At 39.1% G+C, this 22,018-nt stretch overlaps 1 protein-coding gene across 1 annotated transcript in view; it reads left to right on the top strand.

Annotated features, from left to right (window-relative positions):
- The window catches only part of OSBPL11 (oxysterol binding protein like 11), a 55,501-nt gene that overhangs the window by 10,375 nt on the left and 23,108 nt on the right, over window positions 1-22,018 (top strand). Inside the window, exons 2-5 of the mRNA XM_049814596.1 lie at window positions 6,462-6,530; window positions 7,618-7,793; window positions 8,593-8,672; window positions 9,668-9,850. Of these exons, the coding sequence (XP_049670553.1) occupies window positions 6,462-6,530; window positions 7,618-7,793; window positions 8,593-8,672; window positions 9,668-9,850 (508 nt within the window). The remainder of the gene's footprint in view (window positions 1-6,461; window positions 6,531-7,617; window positions 7,794-8,592; window positions 8,673-9,667; window positions 9,851-22,018) is intronic.

Genomic DNA, 22,018 nt, shown 5'->3' with positions numbered 1-22,018 from the left:
AGCTGCTCACTCACTCCTCCCTTCTTCCAGTGGGATGGGGAGGAGAATCAAACAAAAGAAATAAAACTCATGGGTTGAGATAAGAACAGTTTAATAACTGAAGTAAAAGAAAATATAATAATAATTAATAAAATATTATAATAGTGATGAAAAGGAATATAATAAAAAACAGAGAAATAAAACCTGAGAAAATACAAGTGATGCACAATGTGGTTGCTCACCACCTGCTGACTGATGCCCAAGCAGCGATCTGCCCCTCCCAGCCAACTCCTCCCAGTTTATATACTGAGCATGACATTCTATGGTATGGAATATCCCTTTGGCTAGTTCGGGTCAGCTGTCCTGGCTATGCTTCCTCCCAGCTTCTTGTATACCTGCTTGCTGGCAGAGCATGGGAAACTGAAAAATCCTTAACTTATCCTAAGTGCTACTTAGCAACAACCAAAACATCAGTGTGTTATCTACACTACCCTCACACTAAATCCAAAGCACACTGTACCAGCTACTAAGAAGAAAATTAACTCTCTCCCAGCCAAAACCAGGATGCTCTTCTCCCCTGCCCATCCCCTCCATGTAACAAAAAGAGCAATCAGTGTGCTGTAGATAAGCACTTTGCAGCGGTCAGTGAGGAAAAAGCAAGCTATTGCCAACAGTGAGCCTGTGGGCACATAGAGATGAACAAGTTCGGTGAAAACCGTTACTGCTTTTTTCCAACCATGTAGTCAAAACCACTCATTGGTTTGCACTGTTATGATCCTGATTTCTTTCTTTCCTTTTCTTTATGCTTTGCTAGCTTTTAATCTGAAGACAATCTCTTTCACCAGGTTTTTGCATCTTGCTGTGACCTCAGTAGAAACGAGCCTCTTCTCTTGGCCAGGGCCTGAAGGTGCTGTCCTAACGTCAGTGGTGGCAGGTATGGAGGCTGGATCCCCCTTCAGGAGCCTTCCCTGAGACTTGCATGGGCTCCAGGCCGCTGGTCATCCTTCCTGCTGGAAGCGAATCTACACATACTCAGCTCTGCTTGAAGCCAGGCCTTACGCAAGCCCGTGGGGAAGCCTTTGGCTGCTGCATTTGCTCTTCAAACAGCTGTTGGGTCTTCAGAGACCTGGCTGCTCACAGTATCCCACACGGTGCTGTCTGGGTCCCAGCAAAATTAAAATTGTCAGAAGGGCAGTCTTGGAAGTTTTCTGTAATCGCTTTCCGGATGGGAGTAATTTTGTACCCCTGCTAGCGGTGATTTGCTTGTGTGGGGCTTTCGGGGAGAGCTGCACCGTGAGGGGTATGAAAAAAGGGTGGGGAGGCCTTCTGCGTCAGTGTTTCTTCTTGGAGAAAACGTTGGCCCAGCGCTTGTCAGGTGTGAGCTCGGGTGTCTTGGCTGAAGGTCCTGAAAGATGTCATTCTGGGACTGCTGTTCCTCGGCATCTGCGTTCAAGACACAAGTGCAGCACGTAAACAGGATACAGGCAAAATTTGGCCTGAGTATCACTATCTTATTCCTTCCCCTAGCACTGGGGACCACCCTGCAAGGCACTGACAGCTGCTGCAGCTTAAGAGGCATACTAGAGAAGGACAAATAAAACTAGAAAAGGATAAATAAACTAACAATAATCCTTTGTGAATGTTTTATTCCAATTGTATTTTAGTAGCACTTAGATATGTAGAAATCTGGCTTGTGGTAAACATCTTTGAAGCTGGGAAGGGATAGTTTTCTGGAAAGAATATGAACTGATTTGTAATTTTTCATAGACTTCAGTCTTTTGGTTACGGGGACAGTTTCAGTCCATCTCACAATATTTATTAACTAAAAAAAGTGTGATAAATGGGCAGCCAAGTTCAGTGGTGTTCAGCCTTTGGCAAAAACTCAGATTTTTGGGGGGTGGTAAATGTGCTGGGCTGGAGTTCAGCTGTTGTACCATGACTTCCTGCGCAATTTTTTCCTGGATTGTGATTTGCACAGTATCCTCACATAAAGTAGTCCAGCAAAAGTTAAAATGTGAATTTTTTACATCTTTAAGGCTGTGACTGGTCTGTTGCAACACTTAAATATCTATTTTTTTGTCATTCTTTGAGAGAAGGACACGTGAATTTCTACAGAAATGCGGACTTTAGGGGTTGTTGACTCATTGTTGCTGAGCTGTTCCTGTTCCTTTGACGATCTGAGACTGCTGTAAGGATTTTGAATAGCAACAACAGCATCTTGGCTATGAAGAGATACATGTACCCATAGGTACATGCACACGCATGTAGGCAGCAGCGTGAATGCAAAGGTATTCTTAGAGTTGGGAAGGATCCCAGTGCAGCCAGGCCTCACTGTCAATGTTGAGATGAGTTGCTCAGTGTTTTGTGTCAAAGTCACTTCTGAAATCTGTTTTCTAGAAGTTAAAAAACCCAATGTGGGGAATTGTGGAGGCTTCTGAAGTACACATGTGACTTTGAAACAGGTTTTACTGCTGTTTCATTAGAAACAATGCTGGTAAGGGCTTTAAGGAAGATCTTACTCATATTTTACGAAGTGTGGTTATTTGTGAGCAGAGCCAGTGCCTGAACCTCAACTTCTTGTTCTCAAAGCCTACCATCTTAAAAGCTTTCTGTAGCACTTGGAAGAGCTTTGCTGTTAATTCCGTACTAGTGAAATATTACTGGGTTTTTGTGTTTGTGGTTTTTTTTTTGTTGTTGTTGGTTTTGGTTTTTTTTTTTCTTTCCAAGGTTAACTGCCTTACAACACTGCTTTAGCAACAACAAATATTTTAGTTTGACTCTGGCTGTGAAGGCAGTAATCTCAAAATCACTGAAGAAATGCTCTGGTTGTAATTCCATGGCCTTGTTGTTCGTAAATAATACTGGGAATGATTTTTTGTGTTCATAGGAAAGTACTAGTGCTTCCCCAGAAGAAGATTAGAAAGTTAAAGGTAGTTCTGTAATGGGTTTGTGTGCAGTTATAGGATCTACCTTTTATGAATTGCAATTTGCAGACTGGATTTAAATCTCTTTTTTTAGTGTATAAAATTGTTACTTATTTTTAAATAAGCCTTAGTTCAAATGTTGAAAATTCCCTGGCCCATGTGGTGTGGTAATTTGTGCTGGGAGAGTATGATTAGTACCTGTAAGGTCTGTGCTTTTACTCTTTTATTTGCTTATTTGTTTGCCTCTAGGTCCTTACACTGTCAGGGCAAACGTTTTAAATATCAACCAAGTTTTTCATACCCTTAAGGCAGGCTAATCCGTTACTTGCTTGGGTACTAAAAGTTTGTTCAGCCTTTGGCAGGGTGAAAACTAAATATAGTCTTTCGGGTTTGTGCAGTTCAATTGCAGATGCATGAACACAATTAAGAAGGAAAATAATTTAATCAATATTGTCCAAGAGGTGGCTCATTTAGCAGGGACCTCTGTTCATGCTCCATCTCTTTGGACTTTGGCTCTTCTAACATTCTCCGGTCTCTCAAAAAGCAAGCCACAGCTCAGTCTCTCATCCCTGGCGGTTAGCGTGTTATATTCGTCCTCTGCTGCAGAGGTTAGTCTGTAAGGAATCTGCCCTCTCCGCAGCTGACTCATGTGTCTTGGGAGCTGCACCAGCCGCCGCTGCTACTTGTTGGGCTCTTCTCTACTGAGGTTTGGCCATTGGTGCTTAGTACGTTTCTATGTTCTTGTGCAGGTGGGTGAGATCTTTTTGCTTATGAATGGGAGAAACCTGCTAAATGTACTTCTGAACTTTACCTTGTACATTGAATTACAGCTCTTTTTTAATGAGATTTGGGGTTTGGGGACCCCCTGCATGCAAAGTTAGGGATTCTGAAACGCAGCCAGTCAGTGTATTTAACATCATGCACTTGCGCTCACGTTCATTTGCTGCAGCATGTTCCTTCCAGATTGGCAGTGTCCACTGTGCTGAAGGTGGCTGGCTGGCTTGCCCTCTGTCACTTTCTCGGACTTCTCGGGGGGCTGTTTTCAAAGTTTTTCAGTTAAACCGTCAACTTATGGGACTACCGTGGCTAGAGATAGGAATTATTGAAGAAGAGGCGTTTAGAGAAGTTTGGGTCTAGTCAAAGTGAAAATCCAAGTGGAGAGGAACATGTGGATGAAGGCAAAATGTAACAAGTGCTCATTCAGTGTGGAAGTACATGACTGAAAGGGCTGCATTCCCTTCTATGGTGTTTTTTTCCTTTTTCTAAAGACTGACAAAATCGGCTATCTCATCTGTCGCACTCAAAAAAAAAAAACCAACAAAGTTGTCAAATGATTTTAATCAAAGACTGTTTAATTTACACTTGTCAGATGAATGGACTTTCATAGGCCATGCATATAGTCCTGCTGTATTCATTGCAGTGTGAAGTTACTTTCCTGATTTTTTTTTTTTTTTTTTTTTTTTTTCCTTGGGTTCTGCTAAACATACCTGTGATTGAGGGATGTTAGTTAATGGGAGAGTGCAACAGCTCTAGACCAAGTATGCAGCGCTCTCTGTATGATGTCTAACTGAAAAGCAAGGGTGAAGCTTGCATTCACTAAAACTGAAAAACAATTAGCTGTGACTAGGGACAATTTTGAGATGATTAAAACCCAAGCTCATACATTTTTATGAGTATGCAATCTCATAATTTTCAGCTAAATTAAGACAGCAAGCAAGTCTAAACTGTACTTCCCTTCTATGCCAATAATAACAAATGAGAGGCGTCTGCAGAGGATGAGTTTGGTTATGTCTCCTTTAGCATTTTTGTACATTTAAAATATATGATAGCCTGAATACCCTCTGCTCTCCTTAGTTTTATTTTTATCTGTAGTACTGCTTAATGAGTTATTAGAAATTAAATTCCTAGATAGTCCTGCTGGCTGCTCTCCATTGCAGGATATTAATGCAATACTGATTGCTGCAGTAATAGCTAGAACACATATTTTTGTTTCTAAATGTAACATTAAAAATCAGCAACTTGTTTTTTCTTCAAAAATGTACATTCTTGCATCTCTTCTTTGAATAGTATTACTGAATGACAGTGACACAGCATCAATTCATATATGGCAGTGATTTACTCTGAGGTTATCTTCGTTAGTGTCATCCTGAATAGCTTCCTTTAGGATGAAACTTAGTGTAACATGTCGTATTTATCGAATTGTCAGGTATCTAATTCATCTGCTGATACTGGCACTGTCTATAAATGAGGTGTAGATAGCAGCTTCAGCTATTATTTGAAATTCACCCCAATACTTAGTCCAACTAGGTTTGCAACCAAAACCCACTAATGGACATGATCTCTTAGCTCTAGTAGTCCTAATTTTCCCCACCTTTCCTCTTTTGCTGATATGGGGCTACTTTGACCTCTTAATGACCAAGACAGGCTGCTGCTCCAATGGACTCTGAATAATTTTCATTTAATCTTCAAAATAGTACAAGCTATAGAAATTTCAATTGAAAATCTAAATAAGATGGCTTAAATACAAGTTTATTTTAAAAAGCAAATAGTGTCTGATATTTGGGTCATTGTTTCAATTCTTCATTGGAATAATAGGAACTTTTTTCTTACACCAGACCTGAATTGTCTATCTCTAGAGTGTGTTCTTCAGTGTAGGATTATGCCCTATTGTAAGAGGCAAGGGCATTGAGGTGGCATTTCTAGAATTATGGGAATGTACAGTATAAAGTAGGTCTTTAAACTGTGGTTTTAAGGTGATAAGTTCATAGCCGTAAGACTTGTAAGCCTTATTTAGGACAATTGATTTTCAGAAGTGGTAATGTATTTTGCCTGTAGTGATATTAAACCTCCGTGCCGAACGCCCTCGATGGGTTCTCTTTTTTGGATGTTGCAAGTTGAGGCTTTGAAAGAGAAACTACCTGATTTACTTGCCAGGCTGGAGGAGACATTTCGGCTCTTGTTTTACATTTCAGAGTATCTTGATGTGACCTGCACCCACTTCTTGTGTCCTGTAGAACATCTGTTCAAGAGCATGACTGTGTAGTTGGGAAGGGTTCTGGGCATTAAGGATAAATAAAACCACAGTACTGTAGGAGTACCTAGGGACTGTTCTTGGTTGGTGACCATGATCAAGATTCTGTTAATAAGCTAGTGAAATTTAATTTTGTTCAGGAGTCCAAAAATACAAAGCTTCCTTAGAAGAGGGAGCAGGAAACAGAAGAAGCATGGATACTAAGTCTTTAATTACCTGAAACTAGTACAAATGCGTCCAGAAGTGCCTGCTGAATAAAACTCAAGTATTGGTGAAACTAATTATGCTTTGAAATTATTTGGAGCTCAACAAGTCTGGTTAAACTGTCTTATGAAATTATTTTAGAAACGAGGCTGGAAAATCTGTTATGTGTTGGTAGCTTTATTAAAATGGTAATGCCATTCTAAAAATGAAGATGAAAATTAATTTTCTGAGAATAGATAATGATCATCAAAAGCTGAGAAGATTGAAAATTTGTTTGGTATTGTCTGATTGCTTTTCTCTCTCTCTCTGTTTTTTTTAAATAGTGATCACATGGAAAATATTTATGGCTACTTAATGAAGTATACCAATCTTGTCACTGGCTGGCAATATCGGTAAGTCTTTTATGGTACTTTTTTGTAATGTTGGTCTCTGCAGCATCTAAACAAACATATTTCAGTTTTTTTTAATAATATTTCCCTTTTTCTATGAGGCAAACTTTATGGAAGAGTCTTATGCTTGTCTCAATATAGATTAAGCTAATGTGTAGATGAATAATATTTGTATTAGGGCATGAATAAAAAAATGCCTAGGAAATATGAAGCAGTTAACTCATTTGGTGGCTTATAACTATGCTTGTATGTGTAGAAAGCATGTACAGCAGTAATTTTTTTCTCCTTTTCCATTACAAATATCGTCTTTGTTTTTTCTGCTGAGTCTTCAGCTTTATGCCAAATCATGCCATCATTTAAAAAAAATAAAAAAATTAGGACTTCTTTACTGAAAATTCAAACTCAAGCAAGCTTTTGCCTTTAGTTCCCCAGGAAGTCTGTCTCTCCTGGAATAACTTGCTTTTCTTTGACAGGTGAAATTCTCTGGTCAGGCTTCCTGCTTGATGCTGTTCCTAGAGTAGCACAGTGCAACCAAATTAATGTTGGAGAGACAAGTCCTTTGCACACCACACTGGCCAAATTCCTGTACTACCACTGGCGTGCAGTGACTTGTGTCAATATACTTATCATTAAACTCAACTGAAGTATAGTTGAAGTATAATGTCGACCTTAATTTTTTTTTTTAAATCTGGAATTGCTTCAGTTTCACAGTTTTGTATCTCAAGTGTATCTGGGGCTGGTTTACCCTTAATTTATGTAGTTTAAGGATGTATTAAGCCTTAGAGATTCACGATATTCTTTTGATTCCCAAAATCTTGCAGCAGCACTCTTCTGTGCGCACGCTATTCTGTTGTGCTATTCTGGTCTCTGAGAAAAAAATTGCTAAGAATTTAATTTTTGTGCAGTCCTGTTGCAGACATAATTCATATGTTTGGGGATGTACTGACTCAAGTCTTTAAGTCCCAGCCCCATCTGTGCCAACTTGTAATGAAAGTCTTGCCTTCTCCAAGTACCACCCTCCTCCCCCACCAAAAAAAGAGAAAAGAATAAGGTGGTTTTATTTAGTGTATTTGCTTTGTTATCATTGCAGGTTTTTTGTTTTAAACAATGACGCTGGCCTGCTGGAGTACTTTGTGAATGAGCAGTCTAGACATCTAAAGCCCAGGGGTACCCTGCAGCTAGCTGGAGCTGTAATTTCACCCAGTGATGAAGACTCTCATACCTTTACAGTCAATGCTGCCAGCGGGGAGCAGTATAAACTAAGAGGTAGGACCTGGATTCTTGGGCAGGGGATTCTTCCACTAGAGGACACTCCTGGCTCTCACCTGTGGCTGCTCTGCTGGGCTTGGCTGCACAGCCAAAGTGAGAGAACTTGTTTGGCAGCCTGCTGCAATGAGAATTACATGTGAAACTTTCATTCCACTTTTCAGTTAGAAACCACCCTTCTGTATGGATAATTCCATACTCTTTGGGTTTGATGACTTTCAGAAGACCGTGAACTTCAGATGTGTAGAATAGGGTTTAATCTCCATGTATAATGGCCTTAAATTGTACTGATTCAAAGTTTTCTAAATCTTCATAGGTAACAGTAATGTGTTGATGCTTGCAGAGAAGTACATGATTCCTAATGTTCAGTTTATTAGCCTTCATGTGGTGGTTATAGAAGCCCGTTCTCTGATTTTGTAGGCTATGGAAATCTGGGCTAATATCTTTTAGTATTTCTTCCCTTGAAGACTTGCTGTCACTTTCTAACTCAGGTTACTCTTATTCCAGGAAAATGTGTCATGATGTTAGATAAAAATATGTGTGAGGGCAATTATTGTTTGTTGAAGTTACTTTTGTGTTACAACATTTAAAAAAAAAAAAAAAGGAAAGAAAGATATACCTGCCATTTATGTTGAACTTGATTTAATGTTAAAGTTAATTACGGTCAGCTGAACAAGTTTTAGATTAAAAAACTCTGCGCTGTTAAAGTCTTATGACTGTTTTAAAGAATTAAGCAGGTGTTTTGTCCATACTTCAGAATGTCTTCATTTACATAACCCTTTTGGTTTGCTTTTATTAGCTACTGATGCTAAAGAACGGCAACACTGGGTTAGCAGGCTACAGATATGTACACAGCATCACACGGAAGCTATTGGAAAGGTATTGTATGACTGATATTTTCATGGGCAAAAAATAATTTCGGCTGGTGGTAGAAGTAGTTGCAAATACAACTATCCTGTTGTCTAAGACAAATACTACAAAAGCGCATGTGGTTGGGCTTGAAACTTACATCAAGAAATGTTTTTCTGAGTAATAGCTGACTTGTAACAGAAATACGCTTTAGGAAGGAAACAAAGTGAAGGCCATTTGCCTCTGAAAAGCTGAATGGTCCTCCCTGAGCAGGTACTGGTGAGCTGAAAGATCAGAGTATCAGACCCATATTTTCCACTGGTTTTGCATTTTTTTTTTAATGGATGAGGAAAGAGGTCTTCAGTGTTATTGAAGCCCTTCCATTTTGGGAGTGTTACCTTTTTTTTTTTCTTTAAACTTTACTTTTTTGTTTTTTAAAAAACACTCAACAGCCCACAAATACATTTAGGATGAATTCCAAGATACAAGTCTTCAACACTGTATCTGAGGGTGGTTGCTAAGCATGTGGTGGTTGTGAATATAGTGGGTTTTGTAGAACCTCCTGATTACCATAACACCTATTCTGATACCTGAATAAAACCTTGCTTTTAAGATAAGATCAACGTCTTGTAGCTGGCTTTGTTGCAAGAGATAAGTTCAATGAATAGTTCTAAAAAAAATCCCATCTTTTAAATGTGAGCTCCATCCTTGCAGGGTCTGTTAGAAGTCAATTTCTAGTACTGTTGCAAATCAAGGACTAATTTTCAAGTCAGAGAAGTGATACATATTGATCAATCTTCTTTCACAGATTGTTCATTATTAGACTATAAAGCAGCACAACTGTCAGCAGATAGTGCAAAATATTTATTTAGCAGTTGCTACTAATATGTTATTAGGGCTTTGTCATCTGTCCTTGCTCTATAAAAAATAAGAATTGAAGTGTTCTGCTGTATCATTCAAATCAGAATTGCTGGTTATTAGAAATTAATTGTAAATGTTTCTCAATATGCTTATTTGTTCACTAGAACAACCCTCCTCTGAAATCTCGCAGCTTCTCTCTTGCATCCCAAGGAAGTGCCAACTCTCCTGGTGTGCAAAGACGACCCAGTCAAAATGCAGTTTCCTTTTTCAATGTTGGACATCACAGATTGCCAGCTGGAAAAAGAGTTCCTATTATGCAGCCAGACCACCTTGTAGATGTTAGAGAGGTTTGTATGTCTTAAATTCTCTAATAATCTTTTGAAAGAGCTGTCCTATTATTTGTGGGATTGTGGAGAAACCTGCTATTCTTAGTTGGATATATTGACAATAGCATGTCCTAAGCTATTATTGCATATTTGTATGAGGATAAGTAACTTGCCTTGGCTAGCTGTAGAAGTATGTGGTATATATTCTATGACTCTTGTACTCTGCAATAATATCCTGATGCTCAAGGATATGTTCTTATCCTTGCAAGTCCTAGCACTACGGGTGACATGGGAATATCCTTGAGGAAGTATAACATCACATACTGTGGTACTATTATATCATACACTGTTTTCTTCCCACATCAAGCTATAGAAGAATTGACTAAGCTGTACTTGTATCTCCCATGATTAAGGAGAAATTGCTCATGATTGATGTTTAAGACTAGTGTCATGGCTTAACCCCAGCCAGTAACTAAGCACCACGCAGCTGCTCACTTACTCCCCCTCCCACCCAGTGGGATGGGGGAGAGAATCGGGGAAAAAAAATGGTAAAAATCATGGGTTGAGATAAGAACAGTTTGGTACAACAGAAAGGAAGAAATAATGATAGTAACAACAATAATAAAATGACAATAATAATAAAAGGATTGGAATATACAAGTGATGCACAATGCAATTGCTCACCAATTGCCAACTGCTGCCCAGTTAGTTCCTGAGCACAGCCCCTGCCCCCAGCCAACTCCCCCCAGTTTATATACTGGACATGACATCATATGGTCTGGAATACCCCTGGCTGTGTTCCCTCCCAACTTCTTGTGCCCCTCCAGCCTTCTTGGTGGCTGGGCATGAGAAGCTGAAAAATCCTTGACTTAGGAACCCAAAACATAACGCTATACCAGCTACTAGAAAGAAAATGAACTCTATCCCAGCTGAAACCAGGACAAGTATTAATACCACTTTCTGGTATGCTAATTCATGTGGACAAATTGCCTAGGGATGGATGTGACTGAAAAGAGCAAAATAAAATGAGCAATTCAGAAACATGCTTTTTTTTCCACTACACATTCAGGTGCAGTGCATTTTGGAAAAAAACCAGAAATAATTACCTTTCCATCTTGATTGACAGAATGGACTGACTACTGGCTGATTTAACTTGTGACTATTTCTAGGGTAGATCATGCAAATCTAAAGATAATACTAACACAAAATTTATTGCTGAATTGCAAACCTGTATTAGTAGTAGTGTTGATATTAATGATTATTTTGATGTTAGCAGTGTAATTAGTGTAGTGTGATACATTTCTTGGGAAAAATAAGTTTCTAATGGAGGGCTTTATAATTTAGCAAATAAGGCTCTAGGAAGCATGAATAGTTAGAAACTGAACTTAGACAAACTGGGACAGAAGAGTGCTCTGTATTGAGTGTCCTTAACCTTAAAATATGTGGCTGAGCATTGTGGTAAGTTCATCAGTGGGAAGCTGTAAATGGGTATTGAAAATACTTTCCCTGGTATGGTATGCTGACATTGTCATTGTTCCTTGATTTAAATCAAGTGCTGTGGTATAATTATTCAGTAGGCTAGACAAGGTGACTGCCTCTTTAGACTGTAAAATCTGTGAATATCTCTATCCACAGCAGACTGTTCTTGCAAAAGGGTAACTGCTGCTATCCTATTCATATCTTTTATTAGCAGTAAAGTCTCCTATAGTGCTAATGCAAAGACATGTGAAGTCCTGTCAGGTACCCAGGAAAACTTCAGCTGGCGTTCTTGTGGCTTCTGGTTTTTTTTATGAGCTGATTCATCTGCTTTATCTTCTGAAAGAGAAGTTTGTCTTCCAAATTCATTTTAAAACTGAAGCTTTACATGTAGTTGCTTTTCAGTTTGATTCGTCAAGTTATGTCTTACTTGTGATAAACTTCTTAGTACTGTGGTACAACAATTACAACATATGGTAAACTTAAATAGTATTTGCACATTACTACCTATTGCATGAAAACAGCAACAATGCAGAATATGGCATTAATATTTACAGTATTCATGCTAATAGCTCTCTTAGCCGTTTTTCTTTCTTTTATCTGTTGTTGTATTTTGGTGTTTGAGAAGCTACCTTTAAGTGAGGTAATGTTCCAGAAGTGGCTTCTTAACTTTTTGACTTTTCAAATAGCAATATGGCATTCAAAATTTGAGGGAGGAAAGAGGAGAGTGCATGAGGTAGCACTCTGAAGCAGTGGCTTGCATCCTCTAACTGGGATTCTCACTGGGTAGGAAGTAAAGTAGAATGATTTTTCTTAGCATTGCAAAGAGCACAGAAAACTGTTCATGTTCTCTTTTGATTGTTACTGAGTTTGGTGACACAGCATGATTATTTATCAACTTAAAATTTTTCACCTGTACAAATGAAGAATCCTCAGTAATGGTAGCTTTTCTGAATGTCAGTCTGCTTACCTTTTTGAAGCTAAAATGCTTGTTAGATACAATGCCTACTTTTTTTTTTGTTAAGATATAGTTAAAATACTAGAAGGGCAGGTGCATGCCTGTTACACTTGAGCGTGATACAGCTTGAATACTTAAAGATTCAGTTTGAGAATCTGTGGGAAGAACAACTTCTCTTTCAAAGGATCTGCTGCACGGTGACCTTTTTTGATTTTCCTGTGAATTGCACTATAGCTGGGTCTTCTGTCAGTCCCTTTCCCTTCTACTTCCCCTTGTTCCTGGCCGAATACATGTCACACTGCTGACTTGGATACCTTGCAAAACAGGAGATCTAAGAGGATCTTTATGCTGACTTGCGCTAAATGCAGGTTGCAGGTGCGTGTGCTTGCAAAGCAAGATCTATAGCCTGTGTACTTCTGATAGATTTTGAGTTTTTAATCACAGTGCTTTTTCTTCTCCTGACACCATTTTTTTTAATTTTTTTATTTGTATTTTTTTTTACAAATTGGAATATATAAGCAGGAAAAACTTAGGACTGTTCAAAGTGTGCCCTTTGAAAGGGGAGATGTGCCTATTTGAACTTCAATGCTGAGTATAGCATGACTTGTCCTATTGTCTGGCCTTATCCTGGAATGAGGTGCTTGGGTGGTACCACATAGTAAATTACTAAGAGTGAAGATCACCAGAAGGATTGTGGTGACTTGTCAACTAATTATCTGTGTCTTTTTTTTCTTTTTTTTTTTTTTTTAAATCCAGCGAGTTTTTCAAACTATTGGAAAAAAACTTGCACACAAAGACTTGTATCACGTTCACAACTGGAAGAAAATAAGACGCATGTTCTGATAGCAGCTGGTGGGTTTGCATAGGCAAGGCTATGTAACTAAGTGTTTTACTAGCTTTAAACCCTGTCACTCTTGGGACATGCTAAGGTTGACTGTGCACAGTTAACTTCACTTCCAAAGAGCCAATGCTCTGTAAATTCACACCATAGCATGCTATGTAGCCAAGCCCTAAAATGTTCCAAATACCACATACCATGAACTTGAATTAATACATATTGCTTAAGTATTTATTGCATAAAACCTGAAGAGCAGTTCCTGGAAGGGATTGGAGGCAAAGTTGCTGGAAAAAAACATCAGTATGATACTGTCAGGATTGGTGAATTAAAAAACTAAGTAGCACCATAGCAGTTAAATGAATGAGTGCATCTCAGATTATTTAAAGAAATTCTTCTGCTCTGCTAAATTTATCTGTTTTTACATTTAACTTAACTGCCAGAACATGTAAATATTGCAGAGTAGTGCTGTCCAGTTACATTGATACTGTTTTTTTTGTACCTCCCCAGAAAAGGGGCTAGCATGTATAGAAGTTTGCTTTCCTCCCCATGATGCAAAATCAGGCAATATTTTGCTTCTGTGAGTACAAAGAGAAGGGTATGTAGGTTTTTGGAAGACCACAATGTGCTGCTTGATGGCTGGTGTGCTTTGCCGCTATGCCTCTTGTGGAAAATGTGCTGTTGCAGGTTCTGTGATGTAGGGGTGTTGCCGAAAAACTCGGAATAAAGAACTTATCAACACCAATTTACTGTAGATAAGCAGACACTTCTTTATTGACGGCCGGGTGCGCGGGTGAGTCCTCTCACAAACCACGCACACCGAACTCCAAAATCATACACCTTATATTGAACTTATTCATTCATATTCATTAGATTTCCAAGAAGTCATTAGCCTACATTGGCATATGTTAATGTCCTTTACACATGCGCATTGAAGGTCTCTCGTGGTCTTCTAGAGTCCTCTGGTGGTCTTTCATAGTCTTCCTCACTTGTCCGCTTCTTGACCTCCTTCAGGTGATTCTGCGCAGTTTGGTCCTTGGTAAATAACTAACTATTTATTGGCAAATAACTACAGGTTGCTTTATTCGACTCTTATCAGTTTCCATTAATTTGAAATTCTGACATCTTCTCCATTCTTCTAGTTTGTTATAATATACTCCCACTGACAAACACTATATCACTAGTTTGCTATAATGTACTCCTGCTGACAAACACTATATCACTAGTTTGCTATAATATACTCCTACTGACAAACACTATGTCAAAATCATCTTAAATCTCAAGCTTGTCATCTAAGTTCTAAATGTTCCTACTAAATGATTTTGACCAATTCCTCCGGCCTTGGTGGCAGGTTATACAGAGAGTTTCACAGCAGCTGTCGGTTGTTAATTAAGTGTGCAAAATGCAATAGAAATACCTTTGCTAAACTATTTCCTACCATTTTACATTCTTGTTAAACATGACTTATTCTAACTACTACCAAATCAATAATAAATCAATAACATAATCAATAACCAATCAGTAACATTTCCCCCCTTTGAAAGTGTTGAATATTACTTCAATACTTTCACATTAACTACATAAGATTTCTCTACTAGTATTTTGAAAGTCACTATTTGTTTCAGTATATTGTGGTGGTGGACTACATTCTGGTGGGATAGTTGGAACCTCTCTCACGATCACGCGATTGACTGCAATTCTATTAGTAAATTGTCTCTTTAGACAAACATATGTCAGCATGATCATCAAAAAGACAATTAGTAACAGAAACAAAGTTTTAATTATAGATTTTAACCATGAACTCAGATTCCACCCTAATCCGTTAAAAATTTTTCCCAGCCAATCTTCTGACATATCCCCTCGAATGGTCTCGGTTTCTTCTTCAACTTTGCTCAATAGCTCCAGATCATGTTCCATGTTTTGAGTAACATTAGGAATATGAATACAACAATGGTCCAGTCTATCCTTGAGGTATCCACACACTCCATGTTCTTTAAGTAAGAGTAGGTCTAAGGCCATTCTATTTTGAAGAGTCATCCTGGAAGTTGCCTGCAGCTGAATATTTAATTCATTAAACCCTCTCTTTGTAATGTTTGCCAATTTTTCTACCTGGCTTGTTAAATGATAAAGCCATTCTCTATTTCTGTATGAAGCTATAGGGTTCAAAAGGGATTCAAGAGCCCAGCCAATTTTTACTCCTGTTGCTGGTTCGTTCCATATCTCGTCATCTGTCTCAGATCTCTTAGTCTGTTTTAACCTTAAATTCTCCAAGGGCCCTTTAAATGGCGATTTCTTCCAAATCGGGCACAATGTTGGCATGCCTAAAATAATTTGTTTTACCATACCATCTAATGATAACTGAGTAGTCCAGGTTCCATCACTTAATGCCCAAACCAAATGTCCTGGACTCTGAATGGTAGTTTTTCTGCAACTGAAAAAGGTTCCTCTTTTAGGTATGAATGTTTCAGTTAATTTGAGATCATTTTTGAGTCCCCTACACAAGCAGCCGTATTTCAAGGCCGCAGCTAAAGGGGGAATTCTTTCTATTGCTGGGTCTGTAGTACTACAATCGAAAATTTTCTCACATTTCCACCAAGGTACTATTTTCTCTTTTATCCGCAATGTACTCTTTCTGTCATTTATAGATGGCCAGATTGTAACAACTGATCTGTCCCAAATAATACACCAAGAAGTTTTGGCCATATATTGAAATTGAGACATTATGGCCATAGACCATATTGAATCCCAACTAACTGTGTTTTCTGGGATAGTCTGATTAGTCTCATTACATTTCCATTCCATAATACTCCGACTCCCGTTAGTTTTGACTTGTACATCATACGAGCACCAACCCCTAGGACTACCCACAGCGAACATATCTCCTATAGGGGAGGCCGGTGTGAACTGATGATTCAATAATTTCAGACAATCTTCTTCTCTGCCCATCCATTTCCATTGTTTTCTGATGACCTTTACCTGCTCGGACCATTGTGTCACTGGCACTGGTTTACAATGAGTGGTTCTGTTTTTATGTTCCAGGGTGGTTAAATTCATAGTTAGAATTCCCCAAGGGATAGATTCCCCTACTGCTCTTGGTATTGGTAAACAAGCAGTGATCTGAGTAACATTTTGTAAATGGGCAAATCCTTTAATCAATCCTAACATCAAATTTTCCTCAACCGATTTTTTTGGAATGCCAATCAATTGTTCTGTTTCTACTTGTCTTTTGTTCCTATTCATCAGTTCCGTCCAGGTTCCCACCAACATCATCTGCCAAACCAATATAAAAAGAACAATCACAAACTGATATGAAAAATTAGACATGTTTCAGAGTCAGTTTCAAAGTCTTTGGGTCACAGCTAATGATTTTCCATGTAGCAGGTGCCTTCTTCACTCGAGTGTAGTGTATCCAAGCATCTGATTCGGCAATCTTAATCGCCGTGAAGGTGGTTAACAGTACCTGGAAGGGTCCTTTCCAGCGTTCTTGCAAGGGTTCAGAAGCCCATGTTTTCACGTAGACATAGTCTCCTGGTTGGAATTCATGGACCGGAACTTCCAAGGATAATGGTCTATTCCACACCACAATCCTCCGAATTATGGCCAAAGTTTTTCCTAGGGAAAGCAAATAGTTATACACATCTTGTTTTCCTTTTACATACATGTTTGGGTTTGGTTCTGGGGACTCATAAGGTTTCCCATACAACAATTCATAAGGACTGACTGAAGTTCCACTCTTTGGCTGTACTCTGATTCGTAATAATGCCAATGGAAGTGCTTGAGGCCATTTTAAATTAGTCTCTTGACAAATTTTACTTATTTGCCTTTTTAGGGTTTGGTTCATTCTTTCTACTTTCCCACTGGATTGTGGTCTCCATGGGGTATGTAAATCCCATGTTATACCCAGAATTCTACTAACATTTTGGATTACCTCTGCAACAAAGTGTGGACCTCTGTCAGAAGAAATTCCAATAGGAACTCCAAACCTTGGAATTATTTCTCGTGGTAACCACTTTACTACTTCCTTTGCTTGTGTGGAACGACAGGGAAGAGCTTCTGGCCATCCTGTAAAAGTATCAACCCCCACCAGGATGTACTGATACCCATTTTGTCCAGGTAGTTCTGAAAAATCTACTTGCCAATAATCTCCAGGCTCTGTACCAGATTTTATTCGACCCATTTGAACCTTTTTCCTGATCACTGGATTATTTTTTAAACATACTTCACATTTTTCAGTTATCATTTTTACCATTCCTAACATTTTGAGCGATACTACTTGTTTTTGTAAGGAGGTTGCTAAGGCTTCTGCTCCCCAGTGACATTCCTGATGTTTCGTTTGAATTATTTCTCTCATCAGAACGGGTGGAAGTACCACCTGTCCTTTAGGTGTTACCCACCATCCGGCTTGGTTTTTCTTAGCATTTAATAATTGGCCTAACTTGTCATCCTCTTCTGAATATCTTGGTTCCTCCCTAGGAAGGGTTACTGTTTTGGAGGGAATTAGTGCCATTTGCAATGCTCGTTCCTTTGCTACCTTTCTTGCCGCTCTATAGGCAAAATTATTTCCAACAATTTCCTTTGTGTTTCCAATTTGGTGTGCTTTACAGTGCATGATTGCTACCTGATCTGGTTTTTGAACTGCCTGTAATAATTGTAAAATTGCGTCTTGATGTTTGATATTTGATCCCTGAGAGGACAGCAGTCCTCTTTCTTTCCACAATGGTCCATGGACATGTACCACTCCAAAGGCATACTTTGAGTCTGTCCAAATATTTACTTTCTTCTTTTCACTTAGTTCCAAAGCTCGAATCAAAGCAATAAGTTCCGCTTTCTGAGCTGAGGTGTTACTTGCCAATGCTCCTGCTTCTATAACTGTGGTGTCTGTTGTTACCGCATATCCAGCGTATCGGACTCCTTGTTCCACGAAGCTGCTACCATCAGTATACAATTCCCAGTCCGGTTGCTCCAATGGTACATCCTTCAGATCTTCACGACTGGAATAAATGTACTCAATAGCAGCCAAGCAATCATGTTCCAATTGTCCTTCTTCCTGTATAGAACTTAAAAACACTGCTGGATTTACCAGGTTAGTTGTTTTTAAAATTACATCATCTTGTTGAGATAATATTACCTGGTACTTCATCATTCTGCTCGGAGATAGCCAGTGTCCCCCCTTTTGTTCTAAAACAGTTTTCACCATGTGTGGAACATAGGCTGTTAGTGTTTTTCCCAAGGTCAATTTCCGAGCTTCTTGTATGACCATTACTGTTGCAGCCACTGCTCGAAGGCAATTTGGCCACCCTTTACTCACTGTGTCCAATTGTTTGGAGAAGTATCTAACTGGTCGTTTCCAGCTTCCCATCTTCTGGGTTAACACACCAAGTGCCAAGCGTTGTCTTTCATGGACGAACAGCTGAAAATCCTTGGTTAAGTCAGGAAGGCCTAAAGCAGGTGCAGACATTAAAGCACGTTTTAACTCCGTGAAGGCCCTTTGCCGTTTTGGACCCCACACAAAAGGAGAGTTCTTTTGGGCTTCATACAACGGTTTAGCTATTAGACCGTAGTTCATGATCCAAAGACGACACCACCCTGCCATTCCCAAAAATGCTCTGAGTTTGTGGATATTTTTCGGCTCAGGTATACTACAAATGGTTTCTTTGCGATCTTTTCCCAATTGTCGCTGCCCCTTTGAAATCTCAAAGCCCAGATATATCACAGTCTGACATGCTATTTGGGCTTTCTTCCTGGATACCTTGTACCCATTTAGTCCTAGAAAATTTGAGAGATCAATGGTTACCTGTATGCAGGTAAATCTTTCTTCTGTAGCAATCAGGATGTCATCCACATATTGTAAAAGTAAATGTTCAGGCCTTGGTTTGTCCTGTTTCCAGATTTCAAGCTCTTTTGCCAGCTGGTTTCCAAAAATTGTCGGGCTATTTTTAAATCCTTGGGGTAATCTTGTCCATGTCAATTGCATCTTTCGCCCAGTTTGTGGATTTTCCCATTCAAAAGCAAACAGCTTCCTGCTTTCTTTCTCCAAGGCTATACAAAAGAAAGCATCTTTTAAATCAAGCACTGTAAACCACTGATGAGTCTCCTTTAACGCTGTTAGCAACGTATAAGGATTTGCTACCACAGGATATATGTCCTTGGCTATTTGATTCACTGCTCTCAAATCTTGCACCAACCTATATTCACCTGAGGGTTTTTTGACTGGTAAAATAGGAGTATTATATTCTGATTCACATTCCTCCAAAATTTTATACTCTACAAATTTGTCAATCAATTTTTTTCAGCTCCTGCCTAACTTCTGGTTTAATTGGATATTGTTTAATTTTTACTGTTCCTGCACCTTCCTTTAAATCTATTTTTACAGGTGCTGCTAATTTTGATTTACCAGGAATATCTGTTTCCCACACTGTAGGAATTACTGCAGAGTCCACCTCCGGTGGAATTTCCTGCTCCTCCACCTTCTCTTGTATCATCAGGATTTCTTCTGTTTTTGACTCAGGTATTTTCAAAAAGAGTTCTCCTTCCTCAAAAACAATTTGTGCATTTAATTTAGATAACAAATCCCTTCCTAACAAGGGTATCGGGCATTCTGGTACATACAAAAATTCATGTGTAATTATTTTATTTCCAAACTTCAAATCCAGAGGTTGCAGGAATGGTCTGTTTTCTTCTTTCCCTGTTGCTCCTACTATGTTTGCTGTTTTTGTTCCAATTTTTCCTTTACAAGTATTTAATACCAAAAATGTCGCTCCTGTATCCACTAGAAATTTAACTTCTTTTTCTCCCAGCTTAATTATAACCAGAGGCTCAGCTGGGTTCCCCTCCGGTCCCCTTCATTCATCCAAAACCATCATTCTGGCTACCTCCTTCCGAATATTTCCTCCTGAACATTGCTCATTTTTGGGACAATCTCTTTTCCAATGTCCTTCCTCCCTACACAAAGCACACTGATTCACTCCTAAGGGGGTGTTAAAATTTTGATTGCTAAAATTCCTAAATCCTTCCCGTCCACTGATACCTCGCCCTCTTCCTCTACCTCGTCCTCTGTCTGCTGTTCCTGTCATTACGGCCAGTAATCTATTTTCTCTGGTTTTCCTTTCCTCTTTTTCCCTGTTATTATATACTTTCCATGCTGCTTCCAGCATTTTATTCAAACTCCTTGAATCCTCTCCCTCCAGCTTCTGAAGTTTCTTTCTTAGGTCTGGTGCTGACTGTCCCATGAAAATCAAAGCCAACTGTATCTGGGCTGCCTCTGTATCTACCCTTAAATCAGTATATTTTCTGGCAGCTTCTTTCAGCCTCTCCAGGAACGCTGAGGGAGATTCATTCTTATCTTGTCTCACCTCATATATTTTAGACCAATTCAGAGATTTAGGCATAGCATGTTTAACTCCATATAAAATCCATTTCTGATACCTTCTCAGCTTTTCTCTATGTTCCACATTGTTTGGATCCCACTGCGGATCCCCAGATGGAAAATTCTGCTCTAATGTTCCACCTGTTGTTCCACTTACTACAGCCACTTCTGCCTGTGCTTTGCCAGTCTTTAGTACCATCGGCTTTTCTGTATCATCCAACAAATTATCCAAGATCACCTGTAAATCGCTCCAGTCCGGATTTTGCGTTCTGATTATAGTATCCACCACTCTACCTACTCTCTCAGGATCTTCTCTATATACTCCAGCTGCCTGCTTCCAAGCCATCAAGTCCGTAACCGAAAAGGGCACTTTTACATACACCGGCCTGTCATTACCAACCCCCTGCTGCAAGAGAGCTATTGTCTGTGCCTGTTGTCGGGTTCTTCGAGAAATGGGGGTATGAATTACAACTTCAGACGGTCCTTCCCCCACATCCTCTATTCCACTACTTTCTGGTTCTTCTATCTGTTCCCTATGCTCTCGATCCCGATTCCTTCCTCTCCTAGGAGGGGATATATCCAACTCTGGCCCTTCATCTTCTCTGGGGACAATTATCTCCTTTAAACACTCTTTTCCAGTATCACAGGCCAAGCAACATTTCTTCTCTTTCTTATTATCAGATGTCATAACCATCACCAAATTGTCTCTACTAGTCAGCTTACATTCATCCTGCCAATCCCATCTCTGTCTTAAGTAAAAGAATAAATCCACATATGGTATTTCACTCCATTTCCCTTCCCTTCTACAAAACAACATTAATTGCAAAATGGTGTTATAATTCAGTGTCCCATTCATGGGCCACCTTTCCTGATCCTCTAATGTATACAGAGGCCACTAATGATTACAATATTCGATCACTTGATTTTTCCGCAAATCATCCTGAAAATCTTTCCAATGTACTAATAAACATCCTAACAGAGAAGTTTTCGGTATCTTTCCATCAGTGGACAAATTTCCCATACTCTTACTCTTAAATAATTTGGCCAATGCCATTATGTTAATACCCAATACCAGGTAGCTATTATATCAAATATCAAAAAATCAATAATCAATTATCAAATGTCCGATACCAAGCCAAATATCAAATGCCAAGTATCAAATACAAAGTTTCAAATATATGCATCACATACCAGATATCAAATAAATACAAATAACAATTGTTGCCAGGTAATGGAGTCCACCTGCTTGACTAGGGCATGGACAGACCCGACTTCCCTAGGCAAGAGTCATAACCAATATCCCCTGGCAAATTATTAACCAACAAATGTATTCACACTGTATAACTTTCAGCCTCAGACAGAGCTGCACCATACAATATATAATTACTCAAACCTGACACTTTATTTTTCCAAACTCCACACTCGGTTCGTGCACGTCTAACACTTACAGCACTCACACTCACACCTTTCCACAATTGTTAGTTTAAACAAAGGTATATAACACACTGTAACACAACTCTTAATTCTGATTTGTGATACTTCCAAATACACTAA

Source organism: Accipiter gentilis, chromosome 1, assembly GCF_929443795.1.
Source record: "Accipiter gentilis chromosome 1, bAccGen1.1, whole genome shotgun sequence".
Taxonomy (NCBI): domain Eukaryota; kingdom Metazoa; phylum Chordata; class Aves; order Accipitriformes; family Accipitridae; genus Astur; species Astur gentilis.
This window is presented reverse-complemented; position numbering and strand designations above follow the sequence as displayed.